The following is a 14,822-nucleotide window of genomic DNA, read 5'->3' as shown; positions in this document are numbered from 1 at the left end:
CTAATGCTACATGAATATCAGTGCCAGGGCAGGAAGGTGGTGCTGCGAGTTTAAGATGTTTGTCTGTGTCTCTTAGAAATGGCTGAGCACCACGATGCTGCCGAGATCCTGAGGATAGCCAGAGACCTTGTCTACAAAGTGCAGACACTGATTGAGAACAAGTGACCATGGACAGGCCGTGCCTGGGGCCTCGTGTGAGCCACTGGAGGGAGCATTCCTTGCACTGTAATTCCAAATGGTGTTTTAATTGCATCTTCCATGAAATGTAATAAATAGTGAGGAGATAGTAACAGACTTTTAAAACCCAAACTTTCCCTTCACCAGATGAGGTTGGTGTTTGATAGTCCTTGTTACACTGACTTTGTATTTCTAGACAAAACCTTTTTGCATTCTCTATTTCCCTCTCTAGAAGACATCTGCCTACATCTTTGCGGTGTTGAAAGGGGGAATTTGACAAACTGCACCATTTCTGTTTTGACTTACTGCACCTGTAAAGCCTGGATGCACCTTGTGTGCTCTGCCAGAAGCTGCCGTGGAGGCAAGGCTGGGCCCACTGTTGCAAGCCCTGGATTGGGTCCTTGGAGGAGCACGGTCCTGCCTCACTGTCTTTGCCTTGAACATGGAAGAGAATGTGTTTGAGCTCATGTTGCTAAAACATTTGGGTTTGTATTTAGCAGTGATTAAAGCTGATAAGGTTTCTGGCTGGGAGAATGGCCTTAACCTAAATGCCACAGTTCATGGGGGCAGTGATGAGCTCATGAGCTAAAACACCAGTCTGGCCTTGGCTGACTGGCTCTCACTGCTCATTCTTCATGGCCCACACAGACCTGCCTTTGTTTTGCTTTGCAAACTCACCCTTGGCCACTCCCAGCTGCCAGGCGCTGCCCTGTGCTGCTCAGGTGAGCAGGTTCAGCCCACAGCCAGGCCCCTGCTCCCTGGGCTGTGCAGGCCATGGCTGTCCCTGCCACGGAGAGCAGGGGGCAGTGCCCAGCCTCCTCCTGAGCCCTCAGTGCACACTCCTCCTCCTCCCTGCCCTGCAGAGCTGTCAGGGGTGCTGCAGACACAGACCAGGCTCTGCTCTCACCAGCCCCTGCCAGGTGAAGGAGCTGGAATTCCTGGGGGGCTCTGAGTTGCTGCTGCAGCCCCTGCTCGGGTGTGGAGCCCTCTGTGTGCCCCAGCCCCTGCCCAGCCCTGTGTCTGTCCCCTTGAAAACTGGAAAAATATTTTTTAAAAGAATGAGAAGAGTCAGAAAAACCTCCAACTCCCAGAGCCCAGGGAGTGATGGATGTACAGATAATACTGCACTATTTTCCTCTGGTATGTTTGGAATGTTCTGTACAGCTGTTTCACACAAATCCAATCTGTGAACTTTGCTGTATTTGTTAGAACATTCTGTCTGATTGGATTTTATCAATGTTGTGTATTATTTATTTTTGTTGAGAGCAGACTATTCTCTTTATTGCTCAATTATTTATGTTTAAATGTAACTTATGAATAAATACTTATCATCAAGGCATCCCATGGAGCTCTTTGGGAGCGATTTCTCTCCCCCAGAGGTGATTCCAGCCACAGAACAGGGATGAGGCTGTCTGGGAGGATAGGGCAAGATGTAATTAATGTTTCTCTGATGAGCTGCACGGGCTGTAGTGCTCAAGGCAATAAATAGGTCACCATTAAGTAGACTCCCTAGGTCCCTTAAATTACTTTAAGGGTAATTTTCATGTACCCACTGGCTGAGCCTGAGCCAGCCCAGCCATGAACAGAAATAAGCTTATCACAAGTGTTAAAAAGTAAGAGTTTCATCCTGAAATTTTAGGCCTGATTGTGCTGCAGCTTCATTGAATCCAGCTGAGCTGCTGGACTTCCAGGAGAGATCCTCCTCCATCACTCCCAGTCCTTGTTCAAAGCCCTTAAACTCCTCTGGCTATGTCTCCTCTGCAGCAGGGATGGTCCCTCCTCAGTCTCACCTGGCTGCTTGGCTGCAGGTTTTGCAGCAGTGTTCCAGGTTTTTAGGCTAAATAGGCCTGCCTGGAGATGAGTCCCTGGGGAGTTACAGATCATTTTCTCATTCCACCACAAAAGGGCCCAACAAAGGCCTCTGTGTGCTGGCATGGGTGCAGCTCTCCTTCAGACACTGCTTGTTCCAGCTGCTAATCAGGTATTTATCCCTATCAACAAGGATCAGGCCTTTATGAAGTGCATCCAAGGACATGTTGGCCTAAATAAACTTCCAGTGCCCTTGTGTCCTCTGCGGTCACCTGTCTACATGGTGGCACTGGGGTGGGCAGGGCACCTGAGCACCACAATTGGGGTTACAGCTGGCTCTTGTCCCTCTGTCCTTCCCACACGTCCCCACCCTGTCCTTTGCACAGCCTCAATAATTTTTAATGCAGTTATTTAGACCCTGGTGCTGCCCCCCAGCCCCTCTGCCCAAGCCCACCTGGGGTCCAGCCCCCCCCCTGCCCTGCTGCCCCAACACCACCCTGGGGTTTGACTTGCCCAGTGCTGGATCCACGTCTGTCACATCCACTGCTGGAGACGAGGGAGAGGGAGCAGCACCTGCAGGAGAGAGAGAGTTCCAGGTGAGGCAGGTGCGGCTGCGCTGCTCAGCCCATCCCTGCTGGCCCTGGGCAGCCCCAGCCCACGGCACAGGAGGGACAGACACCCCGGTGGGGCTGCCCAGGAGGGCTGGGAGAGCCCAGCAGGAGGGTCCTGGGCACGAGGCTGCTCTGCTGGGCCTCGATGGGGCTGCTGGGGCCCCTCTGCCCTGCAGCAGGGCTGGGATGGGCTCCTCAGCAGGAGAAGGGCACAGGACAGGGCACAGGACACGGCACCACTTGCTGGGTTCTCACAGATTGCTGAAGCTGCAAAGGCTTTGCTTTCCCCTGCAGAGCACTGCTGGATCCTCGGGAAGCTCTGGGCCTGCTCTGGGTGAGCTCCAGCCCCGCAGATCCGGAGGGAGGGAAGGCTTCACTCTTCAACTGGGAAATCACAAACAAAGTGAGGGAGCTGCATGCAAAGCATAGGGAAGCAAATGCAGAAACCTGTTTCCAATTTCAGTGCATGTTTATTTCAGTTTTATATTTATTTCAGGCAAGTGCTTATTACATGGATATCATTCATGTTGGATACCTAAATTCTGGAGCATGAAGAGCCAGTATTGTACAGCTGAATAGTAAAAATACAATATGTACAAAATTAGTTGCTTTTTCACATAGCAGATGTATCCAAACACATAAAAATCTTTACAGTCTAGTTTGTCAATATTCAGTATTTCAGTAAATTGGTAACACAGTGACACGTCCTCACTGTAAACACAGACTGCACCTGCCCAGGTGAGCGCGACACGGGGGCTCCTGTGAGGTGCAGGGAGGGACGGGGGCTCCGGGCCAGCGATGGCAGCGACTGGGCTCAGGCAGCAGCTCCAGTGACACATTCCTAACGCGGGGAGCACAGCGAGACTAAAGAAATAAATAAATGCTTTAGGCAGGAGGGGGGGTCACATGCAGTGACAGAGCAGGGGGTCCCCGCTCCCACCACGGCTCCTCACCCAGTATGGCCAGGCTGGGGCTGAGCAGAAGCCAATAAATGGTTGGGCGGTCGCCGTCAGTCCCTGCCCCTGGCTCTGCCAAGCCCCAGCACCCTCCTGGCTCAGGCTGTTAAGGCATCCATAAGGCATCACACAGGGCTGTGGCACAGCAGCTCCACAGCAGCACAGCCTGGGGAGGCCCTGCCTGCCTGCCAGGGACAGCCTCAGAGACAGGCTGGGAGTCTGGGGCACTTCCCTGCTGGTGACTTCTGCTCCCTCACACTCAAGTTCCTATTCAAAGCACAAGGAATGGGTGAATCAATGGGCCTCATCCAGAGCTAGAGCAGAACCAGCCATGCCGTCCTGATGAGGAGCACCATGACATCCCACAGCCCATTCCCACCAAATCCCAGCAGAGAACAGCCCTGTCCCTGCCCGAACAGTGCAGGGACAGAGGCCATGGGGTCTTCCTTCACTCATCAGCAGCCTCAGGCAAGGAGTGAGCCAGCCTGGGAACAGCCAAACACAACCTCTGCCAAGCCTGCACCATCCAGTGCTGGGCTCGGGCTGATATTTTAATAGTTCAAGTTTGGATTATCGAGTTCTGTATAACAGGGACAGAAAGAAGCCATGACTGATTCTACCCACAGCCTATTTTCCTTAAAACTAAACATCTGCTTCTAACAACTGATGTTTCACTCAGGGAGGAAATAACCTAAAGACAGTGTTATAATCCATTTTAATCTGTCCCAAATGATAACAAGGGATGGAAAACAGGCCATAAGTATGAGGGTTTTCATCTCCTCACCCCCATAGCTTTTAGAATCAAAATAAGACTGGAATGAACAACTGTTCAGAAAAAAACATGCCAAGTCTCAGAGGAGCCTCACCTGTGAGTGCTCAGAGCTGCCCACCTCCACTCCAGCTCCAGGAGCCCTCTGCAGCAGCCACGTATCTAACTAAGCTAATTAAGCAAGTGCCTGAACACCCAGACAGGCTGAGCCTAAGTCCTGCTCAGGTAAGCCGAGGTCACCTGGTTCATCTGGCCAAGGCTGCTCACCCCACAGACACAGTGGGGACACTGGATACCCATCACAGAAAGCAAAGGGGCCAAACAAGCCCTGACCACATCATCACAAGGGGCAGAAGACACCTTCCCCCCGACCCCTGGCACACGGGAGGTCCCCAGAGCCCCTTGTACCCACCCAACCTGGAACAGTTCTCATTTTTTTTCTTTAAATGCAAAAAACGCCCTCAGGATGCAAACCAGTCCAAAGAGACACAGGCTACATACAAAAACCAGACACAATAAGCCTTGCATTGCATGTCTACAGGAATCTACCAGGCGTGCGCACGGACAACCACACCGACACCGACACAGCAGCGACACCTCACCTCCACCTAAACCACCCAAAGGCATTTTTTTTGTTTCTTTTGTTACAGAAGGCCACTTTGAAATAAAACAAAGAAAAAAAAAGACAAGGAGCCCAACAGCAGCGGCAGCAGCTGGCTCAGTGGGATGATGAACGCCCCGGACATGCCGTGGGCACCTCGAGAGCAGAGGCCTCTGCAAGGGCCGTCCCCTCTGTCCAGCTCTGCTCAAGAAACCAAAACTCAGCCATGCCAGTGGCCAGGGGCCCAGTGGTGACACTGGAGCCTGTCTGGCCTTGACATCCAACACTCGGCCCCAGCACGGACAGACAGATGGACGTACACACACACATGCAGAAAAACCCCGACAGCAGCAGCTTGGCTCCAGCCTTATTTCCCCATGTGAAATGTGGGTCCCCAGCTGTCCCCAGGGACACACGACCCACTGCCTCTGGATCCCACACAAGCAACTGCAGAGAACACGGGAAATCAGATCACTTCCCTGCCTAAGATAAACTACACAGATCTGGCAAATTTCTACTGGTGAGGTCAGGAATACATTCCTGTATCTAAAGTGTCAGCGTTAAGAGCTCTTTTGAGGATCATTTTAAAGCAGCAGTTTGGGTTTTTGCCCTCTGCCTGCCCCCCTGGCGGGTGAGCTGGCAGTGGCTCTGGCAGGCACAGCCCAGCACGAGGCTCCCCCGAGGCCATGGCGGGGTTCCGTGCCCACACAGTGCCCACACATCTGCCCAGCTGCCAACGCCCCCGGCCGTGCTGCCTGAGCTCCAAGCACAGCTCCAGCTCCTGAGCACCATTTGGCTGTTGGCAGCAGGACATGGAGCGTGTGGGCTGCTGTGCCCTCGGCAGAACCACCTCCACTGACCAACAGGCTCCAAGCCAGGTGTGACAGGACAGAAAACCCTCTCAAACTACTATGCAGAAACCCCATTTTCTATTGTTTCTGTGGCATGGTTACCAATAACTAATATTATTCAACAACAGAAGAGATTTCTTGTAAACTTCATATATTTATTGGTTTTTTGGGGGACAAATTAGATCTTAGGAATCCCCAAGTGTACATATATATTTATATATAGCTTTCTCCATAGGGAAAACATATATCAAAGGAGGAGAGACATTCCTAAAGTGCCCCTTGTCATACAGTACTGAATGGGATTTCTAAGAGCATCAGTGTAAATCCAAAGTTTCTGAGCAGGAATAACAGAGGTGGAAAGGGAAGGGCTGTGGCTGCTCTTCTTCCCACAGATAGAGAGAAGTTCGCTGACTTAAAAAACAAAAAGAAAAATCCCACAGAATGTTTCTGGTAGCCCTGAAAAACGCAGATGGGAACAGGGGTACACACAACATCTGGAGCAGCTCCTGGGCAGGCCAAGGGGGATGCTCCTAATGGGGAGGCCAACACCCATGAAGGGGATCAGACAGACAGACTGCATGGCACAATTCCAAGGGGAAAGAAAAACTGGCCAAGACACAGGACTAGGCAAGGCAGGGGCACTCTTTGCTCCAAACCATAAGGGAGTAGAGGATGAGGGCAGCAGCACCCCTGTCCAGACAGCACAGGCCACTCAGTAACCCAGCAGCAAGCTCATCTCCCTGGGGCTCAGCCAACACTCCTGCACTGAGCACATTCTCAACCTGGCTCCTTCTCCTTCAATGAGGAGAATTGGCTCTTTTGTGAGTCGGAACAGTAAAAAAAGGCAGAAGCACATGGCCTCCCCCTCCTGACACTGCTGCAGAGGGCAAAGCCCCACTCCCTCCTGAGAAGGGAGTGACCCTGTTGCACATACTCAGCGTTGAGGAGTTCCTGATGAGGAGAAACTGAGCCATACTCAACCCTATCTCTCAAATACTGGCACACAATGGCCTCCTTGGGAAAGCACCTGCAGGGACAGAGGACAACAAAGTCCTGGCAATTCTGAGAACCCCCCAGCGTTAATGATGCACTGGAATGAGAACAAATGATCTGCTTAAATGGGGTTCTATGAAAAGAAATCCTTCGAGGTTTGTCCATTCTGCAGGAGCTGTGCTGGCAAGCACAGCCAAGATCTTCCTGAACTTAAGAATACATGAAAGAAAAATAAAACAAGTGGTAACTGGGGCTTTATGAACAGACTTCACAGAATTCCCAGTGACACCTGCTCAGAAGGCACAATCACCCCTGACCTCTGCAGTCACCTCTCCTGCCTCCAGACCAGTTTTATCTGGGGACAGTATAGAACAGGCAGATGTTCTCAATGACATCCCTGACACTGCTCACACCAGTCCCCAACAGGCTGAAGTCCTGCCAGAGTCAACAGGTCTTTAGGGCAGAGTATGGATGCTGTTTTCCTGCAGGAGACCCCAGCCCCACACAGGACACAGCGCTGTGAGGTGCTCAGCCACCCCCTCCTCCTCTCCCAAAGCTCCTGGGCAGGTGTGGGACCATCCTCCCATCCTGCCCTAGGGGAAGGGCTGCTGGCTACAGCAGCATTTTGCCTGCAGTAAGGACTGTGGAATATTTGTTTTAAAAAGAGAGGAAGACAGAATGGAGATCATTCACAGCAATAGCTACACACACTGTGCAAGGACCAGAACATCCAGAGAGCAGCACAACACACCCTAAGCAGCCTCCTGGGCAGGCTGGCAGAGACCAGCAGAGCCCAACAGCATTCCTCCTCTCCTGGCTCTCTGGGATCTGCCACAGACCTCAGACAGGTCTGCCCCAACCCTGGCAAGGGGGAACAGGAGGGTCCTGAGGGATGAGGGTTCTTTGGTGCACGTCTCACGGTCAGACATGAGCTCACACTGATCTCCTGCAGCAAAGCCTTATCCTGCATAAGGAGAGACTGCTTCCCTGTCAAAGGGAACAAAGCTGCTTGAACTGCCTGCGCTCTGGAAGGGAACCACATCCCCTTTTATCCCTTTCAAACCCACCAGCTCCCACACCAAAGCGTGGTAAGGACAGAACAAACTAACAAACATTAACCCATGCAGCAAATCTACCTCATTTCTCTATGTCTTCTTGTCCCAGGTTCCACTCACCAGGCCACAGCAACGCCCTGCAAGCTGCCAGCACAAAGCGTGTGCCTCTGCCAAACAACAAACCCAAGAAACCTGGGGGAGCTTGGACCGGCAGGAGGGACCCTGACCAGGGCCATGCCATGCACAGAGATCTGCAAAACCAATTATTGCATCAGCAAACCAAGCCAGACAAAATACAAATTCCCCCAAAAACATCCAAACAAAGCACTGTCAATCATTAAAGTAATAAAAACCAGTATTTTTTTGACATAGCTATAAAATCAAGTCATTTATAAAATGGCAACAAATCAAGTCTGGTTGTGTATTCTTTTTCCTTTTATTAGACAGGACAGAGAATTTCCTTAAAATGCCATAACAAGTCACAGTGATTTTAGATGGTTTTTGAAATGTAATATATTGATGGGAAATACCTTTAACATGGTTTGACTCGTGGTTTGTTGTTGGGGGTTTTTTGTCACTGTACTCTGGTCCACCAAACCATCTATCTTATAGTTTCTTGTTTAGAGAGGACACTCTGGCTTCTTCCTCCAAAAATGAATTTTGTCTCATAATCCTGCAAAATAATCAACCTTACAAAAGGCCTTCAAATGTTATATTTATATATATATGTATATACATATATATATACACACACATACACACATATATATAAATATAGACTTCTATGATTTTTTTTTCCCATTCTACGCAATGTCTCAATAAAGAGATCAGCAATTTTTATTCTACAAAGAAGCAACACATAAGAGGGCGAAATTAAAGTCTTAAGAACATCATATCCATAGTTCACTCATTACACATAAAAGGAAAAAAAATCACCATGAACAACTGTCTTTGAAGTCTCTCAGCGGCGCGGCCCCGAGCGCGGCGCGGCCCCGTCCCGGCGGAGGCTGGGTGCTGGGGCAGGCCGGGCACCGGGGCAGGCCGGGCACGGGGGCAGCCTGGGCATGGGGGCAGCCTGGGCACCCGCACAGCCCGGGCACCCGCACAGCCCGGCCCCGCCGCCCTGCCCTGGGCGTTCCGCGCCTCCTCCCGCCGGGCCGGGCGTGGTTGGAATGTACGGAGTTTCCTTAGGAAAGGTTCCCAACAAGACCTCGCCGTGCAGCGTCCCCTCTAGGCCAGCTTCAGCGTGCTCACCGGGAACGACGGCATGGTCACCATAGTCACGGGGTTTAGGACCGTCTGGCCCACCAGCTGCGGGTGATGGACAACCTGGGTTCCCACGGCCGGCTTGGCCATCACGGCCGGCTGGCCCAGGCCCGCCGTGCCGTTCACTTGCTGGTGCGAGATGGTGTGGGCGATGTGGCTCACCACGGGCTGGCTGACGGCCACGGGCTGGGGGTAGATGGGCAGCTGTGGGCCCAGGTGGGCCATGTGGTTGATGGTGGCCGGGTGCACAGTGATGTGGCCGATGGGCTGAGCAGCAGTGGTGAGTTGCACGGGGCTGGACGTGGAAGGTGCAATGTGAGCAATGTGCTTGGTCTGTGGCCCCTGAATGACGTGGTTGACAGTCTGGATGACCGAGGCGTGGGTGGTGGCCGTGTGGGCGATAACAGTCGATTGCACGGTCGAGGCCGCCACGATGTGAGTCTGTGCGGGGACGATCGCCTGCGGCGGGACCAGTGCCTGTGTTTGCAGGGAGGGCTGGGCGTGGGGCTTCTGCTGGATGGACACGTGTGGGGGCAGGACCGTGGGCAGGGGGGGAGCAGCACTGGGGGGGACGGCTTTCAGCAGCTCTGGGTGCTGGCGCTGGGTGAGTTTTGGTAATGAGTTCACTGGCCTGTCATCTTCCATATCTTCATCCATGTTGTCTTCACCCTCTGGAAAACACGAAAGGAAGAAACTCCCATAACAACGCAAGCAGAGCACGAACCGGACCAACGAGCTTCCCTAGAAGGCAGCATCAGCAGAAGAGACGTACAGGAGGCATCACTGAGCTACAGGCTGGTGGCACAATGGCACGGTATGGTATGGCATGGCACAGCCCACTCCTCATGGCCTGGGGGCCAAGGACCAGGCAAGTGTGACAGCTCAAAAACCCAGCTAGAGCAGGGTGCTCCCAAAAGGCTGAGAGGTCTCACTGGGCAAGCAAGGGGAGCACCATGAGCAGAGGCTGACAGAAAGCACCTGGCTGAGCTGTCTGGGCGGAAGTGGGCTCCTTCTGGGAAGAGGAACAGGGTTTCCTTTCCTGGCCAGTTGTTCCACTGATTGGCACCACTCCTTCTGCTCCCAGAGCAGGAAGGAAATTGCCATGAAGAAACATGGCAGCAAGTCTCTCATCTGGCTCTGGAAAATGGACTCTTGTCTAGTCCAGGAACTAAGGAAGCATAAAACAGGAACATACAAGCCCTGGGATCAGGAAGACAAGCCCGGCACCCTGCACTGCCTGTTCTAGTGCCAGCCATGCAGCAAAGAATAAAAATCTCAGGAGACACAGAAGCAGCAGGAACACCAGGAAGCCACTTCCCCTTCTCAAGCTCTGGGAAGCAGCAGCTTGATGTGGTCACTTTCAGCAGAGGCCACTGCAGAGGGAACAGCTGGCACTTGTAAGGACAAAGCACTGGGACTCTCAACTTCCATCAGACTACACCGGGAGCTGCTCCTACCATCAGAGGTGATGAGCCTGAACAAACTCAGGTCTTCCCTTCCCAGAACCTGCCATATCATCTGTCTGGCATGCCAGGAGCAAATGCTGACTTGAAGGAACTGCTGGGAATGCTTTTGCACTGCTACAGCCTCCGTGTCTCTGGAAAGCTCTACATCCACAGACTGCCTACTCTTCCTGCTGCAGATCCCTGGCGTGGAGAGAAGCGTGCATTCTCCTATCTCACAGAAACTCTCACTGGAACCGCATGTCAGATATCCATTAGTGTCATTTCATCTTCACTGTGAATCCTCCTCACGCAATGTGAAGGCTCATCAAGTTGTCCAAATGCTCTGGTGATCCTCCCTGTACCAAATCCTTCTTCTGTATGTGCTGAACACCCTCACACATCCACACAAATACACCAGGATGCCCACTTCTAATGAGCAGGGCTGCAGAACTGTGCAAGAAAAGAGCTAAGTTTGGAAAGCAAGGATTTATCTCCACAAGCAGGTTGGATGTGCAAACCTGCACGTTGTATCTACCTGACACTGATGCACAAGTTTCAGTTTACTTCACATGAGCAGCCGTGTGTTGTTAGCAACATCAATCATTACAAAAACTCCAAAACCTTTTACTTTATTCTGAATGCAAAGAAACCCTGATGCTGCTGAATGAAGATCCCTACCACTCCATGTAACTGTGTCAATGACATTCCAAGATAATTACGAAAAAAAGAGAACAGTTATGGGTACCTGATGCTGTCGAGGTAGATGCCTGGTCATCCTCTGGCTGAACTGTCTGTCGAATAATTCTGTCAATCTCCAAAACATCCATCCACTGGCTCAGCTCGTTCTTCAGTTCTGCCAGCCGCTGCTGTGTGGCGATCTTCTCCCTCGCCAGCCGCTCCATCTCGTGTTCGTATTCTTTTTCCTTCCTCTTTAAAGTCTGAAGTCGAAGGAAAGAAAAAGAAATATCATGAGAACAAAGACAAGAATAACCTACACTAATCTGGTCACTCCCATGTCCACAGCTCATTATTTCATACTGCCAGTTATGCTGGTGTAAAACATGCTCAGGTACATTTACACCTACCAAATGCGGGCAGAAAGGGAAGGACAAGAGCTGGCACATAAAGTATTGCTCTGGTTGAACATCTGCTGAGGGAAAACTGGTAAGCCCTCAAAATGGAAATGCTTAGAAGGAAAGAAAAAGCCTAAGTACTGATGAGCTTCTGAGCAAGAGCTCCTGACCTAGAGGAGATGGTGGAAGGTACAAGCCCCTGCATCACGGGGAAATCCTGAGGTCAAACAGGAAGGAAGGGTGTTTGTTGTCCTCTCCTGCTAATGCCCCTTGGTGCTGGCAATCACCACATCCATTGGGAAGGTCAGGGGAGCTGCTGCATCAGTCAGCACAACACAGAGAAATGCCCCACACTGCCCAGCATTACTGCTGGGAAATACAAACCACACTCCCCAAGGGGGACCTACTATTCCAAGGCCTGTTTTATGAGTTTTTAAATCAGTATAGCACTGCACAGTCAGGGACCTGGTCCCTCAGCCCAGGGCCACACTTACTATATGCATAAGAGACAAAATTAGGTGAAATCTGTAAAACCACATACAGACTCTCCATTTTCTCAAGTTAAGTTTCAACACTGGGAATTTAAATCCCACACATACTTCTGAAAATACCAGCCACACAGAGCCCACATGGACGCTCCTGTTCCCTCACTGCTAGCAAGCACTGAGCTCAAAAGCAAACCCCACACCTGGCAGAGGACCAGGCTCATGGTATAACACATCTCTTTATTTCTCTCAGTTTCTCCAGGATGAGTACAATCAGAGCCTGACCTCACGCCTTTCAATCGATCTGCTGGTGTTGTAGCTCTCAGGTTTGCTGGGAAGGACCTTAAAGCCATTAAAAGCCAGCTTTTAATGCAGCCTAAGGCAACGCAGATTAGGGCAGCTCCTGCCGCTACCTTTGTCCCAGTAACAGCAATAAAGGAAGTATTTTTAAAAGAGCCAAACAATGTATGTTAGCAGGGCACAACCACTGCAGGTGCATCAATGGAGACAGCTCCTCTCCCTCCAGATCAGCTAAAAGCTCCTCAAAACAGAGGGTTTTCAGGCAAAGGGGGCAGTTCATTCTCTCCTGTTGCTTTTCAAGCCGAACAGGCAGCAGAGAGACCAACACCATGTCCTGGGCAAGCCCAGCAGCCCACGGCAGGGAAGTAGCCATGGGGACAGCCAGAAAGGAAGGATGGGGACTCCTGGAATCCTGGCTCTGCACCAGCCCTGACCTGTAGCCCAGAGATTCCCATGTGGCTGAGGCCCAAATCCACAGGCTAGTTTTAAAGTTTGTTTCCTGTTGAGTGCAGCCAAAGCATTTTGCCTGACCCAGAAAAGTCATGTGCTGTGTGTGCTCTGATTGCCTTGCAAAGGGGTGTGGGTGAGACAGGGAGTGATGGAGGGAAGATGATGAGGAAGGTGCATACTCCTGGATCAGGTTTAAACACGCAAGACTTGCATGCAACTTGTCTGAATGTCTTCCCCTCACTATGTCATCAGGAAAGAGGCAAGTAGAAGAAAGGCTGAGACTAAACCTGCTGTGCAAACATGAGCCCAGTCCCTCTCTGCAGCATCTCCCCAAAGCTGCTCTCCACACAGGGCACGAGAGGACAGGAGAGGAGCAGGCAGAAATCCCCGCAGCGGGCACAGCACACGCATATTCAAACAGATCTGGCTTCACTCCCTGCTGCCAGAGGAGACTCCCAGCACCGGGGGAAAGCACTACTGCAAAGTATGAGCAGGGCAGCTGGTAATTAGTTACAAACTTTTAATTACCGGGAAGGCAGGCAAACCCTTAGCAAGCACAGGACGAGTCTCCCAGCCAAGAGCGCCAGGAGTTCACTGTGTCACTCTGCAGGCACTCCACAGGCCTTGGGACATGGCACTGCTCCAAGCCCAGCCCTGTGGGCCCTGCCTCCCTCAGTGCCAGCAGTCCCAGCTCCTGACTGGGCGCCAGCTCCCGGCAGCCCCTTGCTGGGTCTGCATCTCCTCCCAGGGCTGCAGCACGGCTGGGTGCTCTCCAAGGGGAGCTGAGCTGCTGGGGAGGCTGGAGCAGCAGATGGGCTGGAGGCACACGTAATCTTTCAAAACCTATTCTGGGATGCAATTCACCAGAGCTCACTTGGTAAAGATGCATCTCCAGGCTGAGCTGCTCTGGCCTAATAATGAACTGGGCGGGATTAACTGGAGCCCTCTTCCCTCTCCTCTGAGCTCCTCCCCCAGCACTGCCCACTCTCTGCAGGTACACCTGGGTGCAGTCCCCTCCCAGGCTCTGCAGGGACTGGGAGTGTGCCCTGCACTGGGAGCTGAGCCTTGGAGCAAGAACAGCCCTGGCCCCACTGCAGAAAGGAGCACCCGTGGAGGGACAGGGAGCAGGGACCCCTGTGCCTCCGTGGCTCTCCTGCGGGCACACACAGCTCCTGGCACCTGCCTCCTGGCAGATTATTTTCTGCAAGTCATCCTGCCCACATCAGGTGCCAGGATTTCCCGTCAGTCAACACAAAGTCCACAGTGACAGCCAGCCCTGAGTCATTGGGACTGCGGTCACTGACCTGCCCTGGCACATCAAAACCTTCAGAGACTCCCACTGATCCCCAGGATGTTTTTCCAAAACAGGAGTTTCTGTCAGCACTATCACCATGGATCCCATGCAATACAAAACCAGATGCTTTAAAATGACATATAACCACACAGACACTTTTCCCCAGACCCAAGCCTTTGCAATTTTCCAACAGAATGGGAATGTAATGGTAGCACTGAGAAGGGAAGAGGGGATCCTAAAACTACAAACAACACAGTAATTGAGAATAAAATTTTGATAAAACAAATTCATACAAATGCCTAACCACCTTTCCTTTGAAATTTCAGTAAGGCAGAGGCCTGGGTGAGCTGCAGGGCAGGAGCTGCCACCTGACCCACCTCCAGAGCCACTGGGAAGGACCATGACAAGGGTTCACATCTGGTGCTGGCACCTGGGAGGACAGTTAAGGTGCTTGCCAAGATCCTGAAGGACACACACTTAACCTGGCTCATGAAATACTGATCCTGTTTCTCCACAGCAGAAAAATCACTGAAGTTACCTGCATTTCTGTTTTCCCACTTCCTCAGGGAGAGGCCAGGCTGGGCTGGTCCCAGGAAGGCCAGGCATGGCCCTCAAGCTCTGTTCTGTTTGCAGAGGGCAGCCCAAAGCTGGGGGTGGCCTCTCACTGAGGCCACCCCATCCCAGACT

General features: G+C 51.9%; 2 protein-coding genes across 7 annotated transcripts in view; one reads left to right on the top strand and one right to left on the bottom strand.

Annotated features, from left to right (window-relative positions):
* The window catches only part of SGSM2 (small G protein signaling modulator 2), a 37,844-nt gene extending 36,328 nt beyond the window's left edge, over window positions 1-1,516 (top strand). For all 6 annotated transcript variants that reach the window (XM_071448192.1, XM_071448188.1, XM_071448191.1 and 3 more), the window contains one exon: window positions 77-1,516. In XM_071448192.1, the coding sequence (XP_071304293.1) occupies window positions 77-165 (89 nt within the window). In that variant the 3' untranslated portion in view covers window positions 166-1,516. The remainder of the gene's footprint in view (window positions 1-76) is intronic.
* A 1,531-nt stretch (window positions 1,517-3,047) lies between these two features.
* MNT (MAX network transcriptional repressor) overlaps window positions 3,048-14,822 on the bottom strand; it is a 33,698-nt gene continuing 21,923 nt past the window's right edge. Inside the window, exons 5-6 of the mRNA XM_071448194.1 lie at window positions 11,279-11,471; window positions 3,048-9,759 (exon numbers count right to left, since the gene is read on the bottom strand). Coding sequence (XP_071304295.1) covers window positions 9,053-9,759; window positions 11,279-11,471 — 900 coding nt within the window. The 3' untranslated portion in view covers window positions 3,048-9,052. The remainder of the gene's footprint in view (window positions 9,760-11,278; window positions 11,472-14,822) is intronic.

This window comes from Agelaius tricolor, unplaced genomic scaffold, assembly GCF_023055355.1.
Source record: "Agelaius tricolor isolate 1412-34295 unplaced genomic scaffold, bAgeTri1.0.p SCAF_25, whole genome shotgun sequence".
Taxonomy (NCBI): domain Eukaryota; kingdom Metazoa; phylum Chordata; class Aves; order Passeriformes; family Icteridae; genus Agelaius; species Agelaius tricolor.
This window is presented reverse-complemented; position numbering and strand designations above follow the sequence as displayed.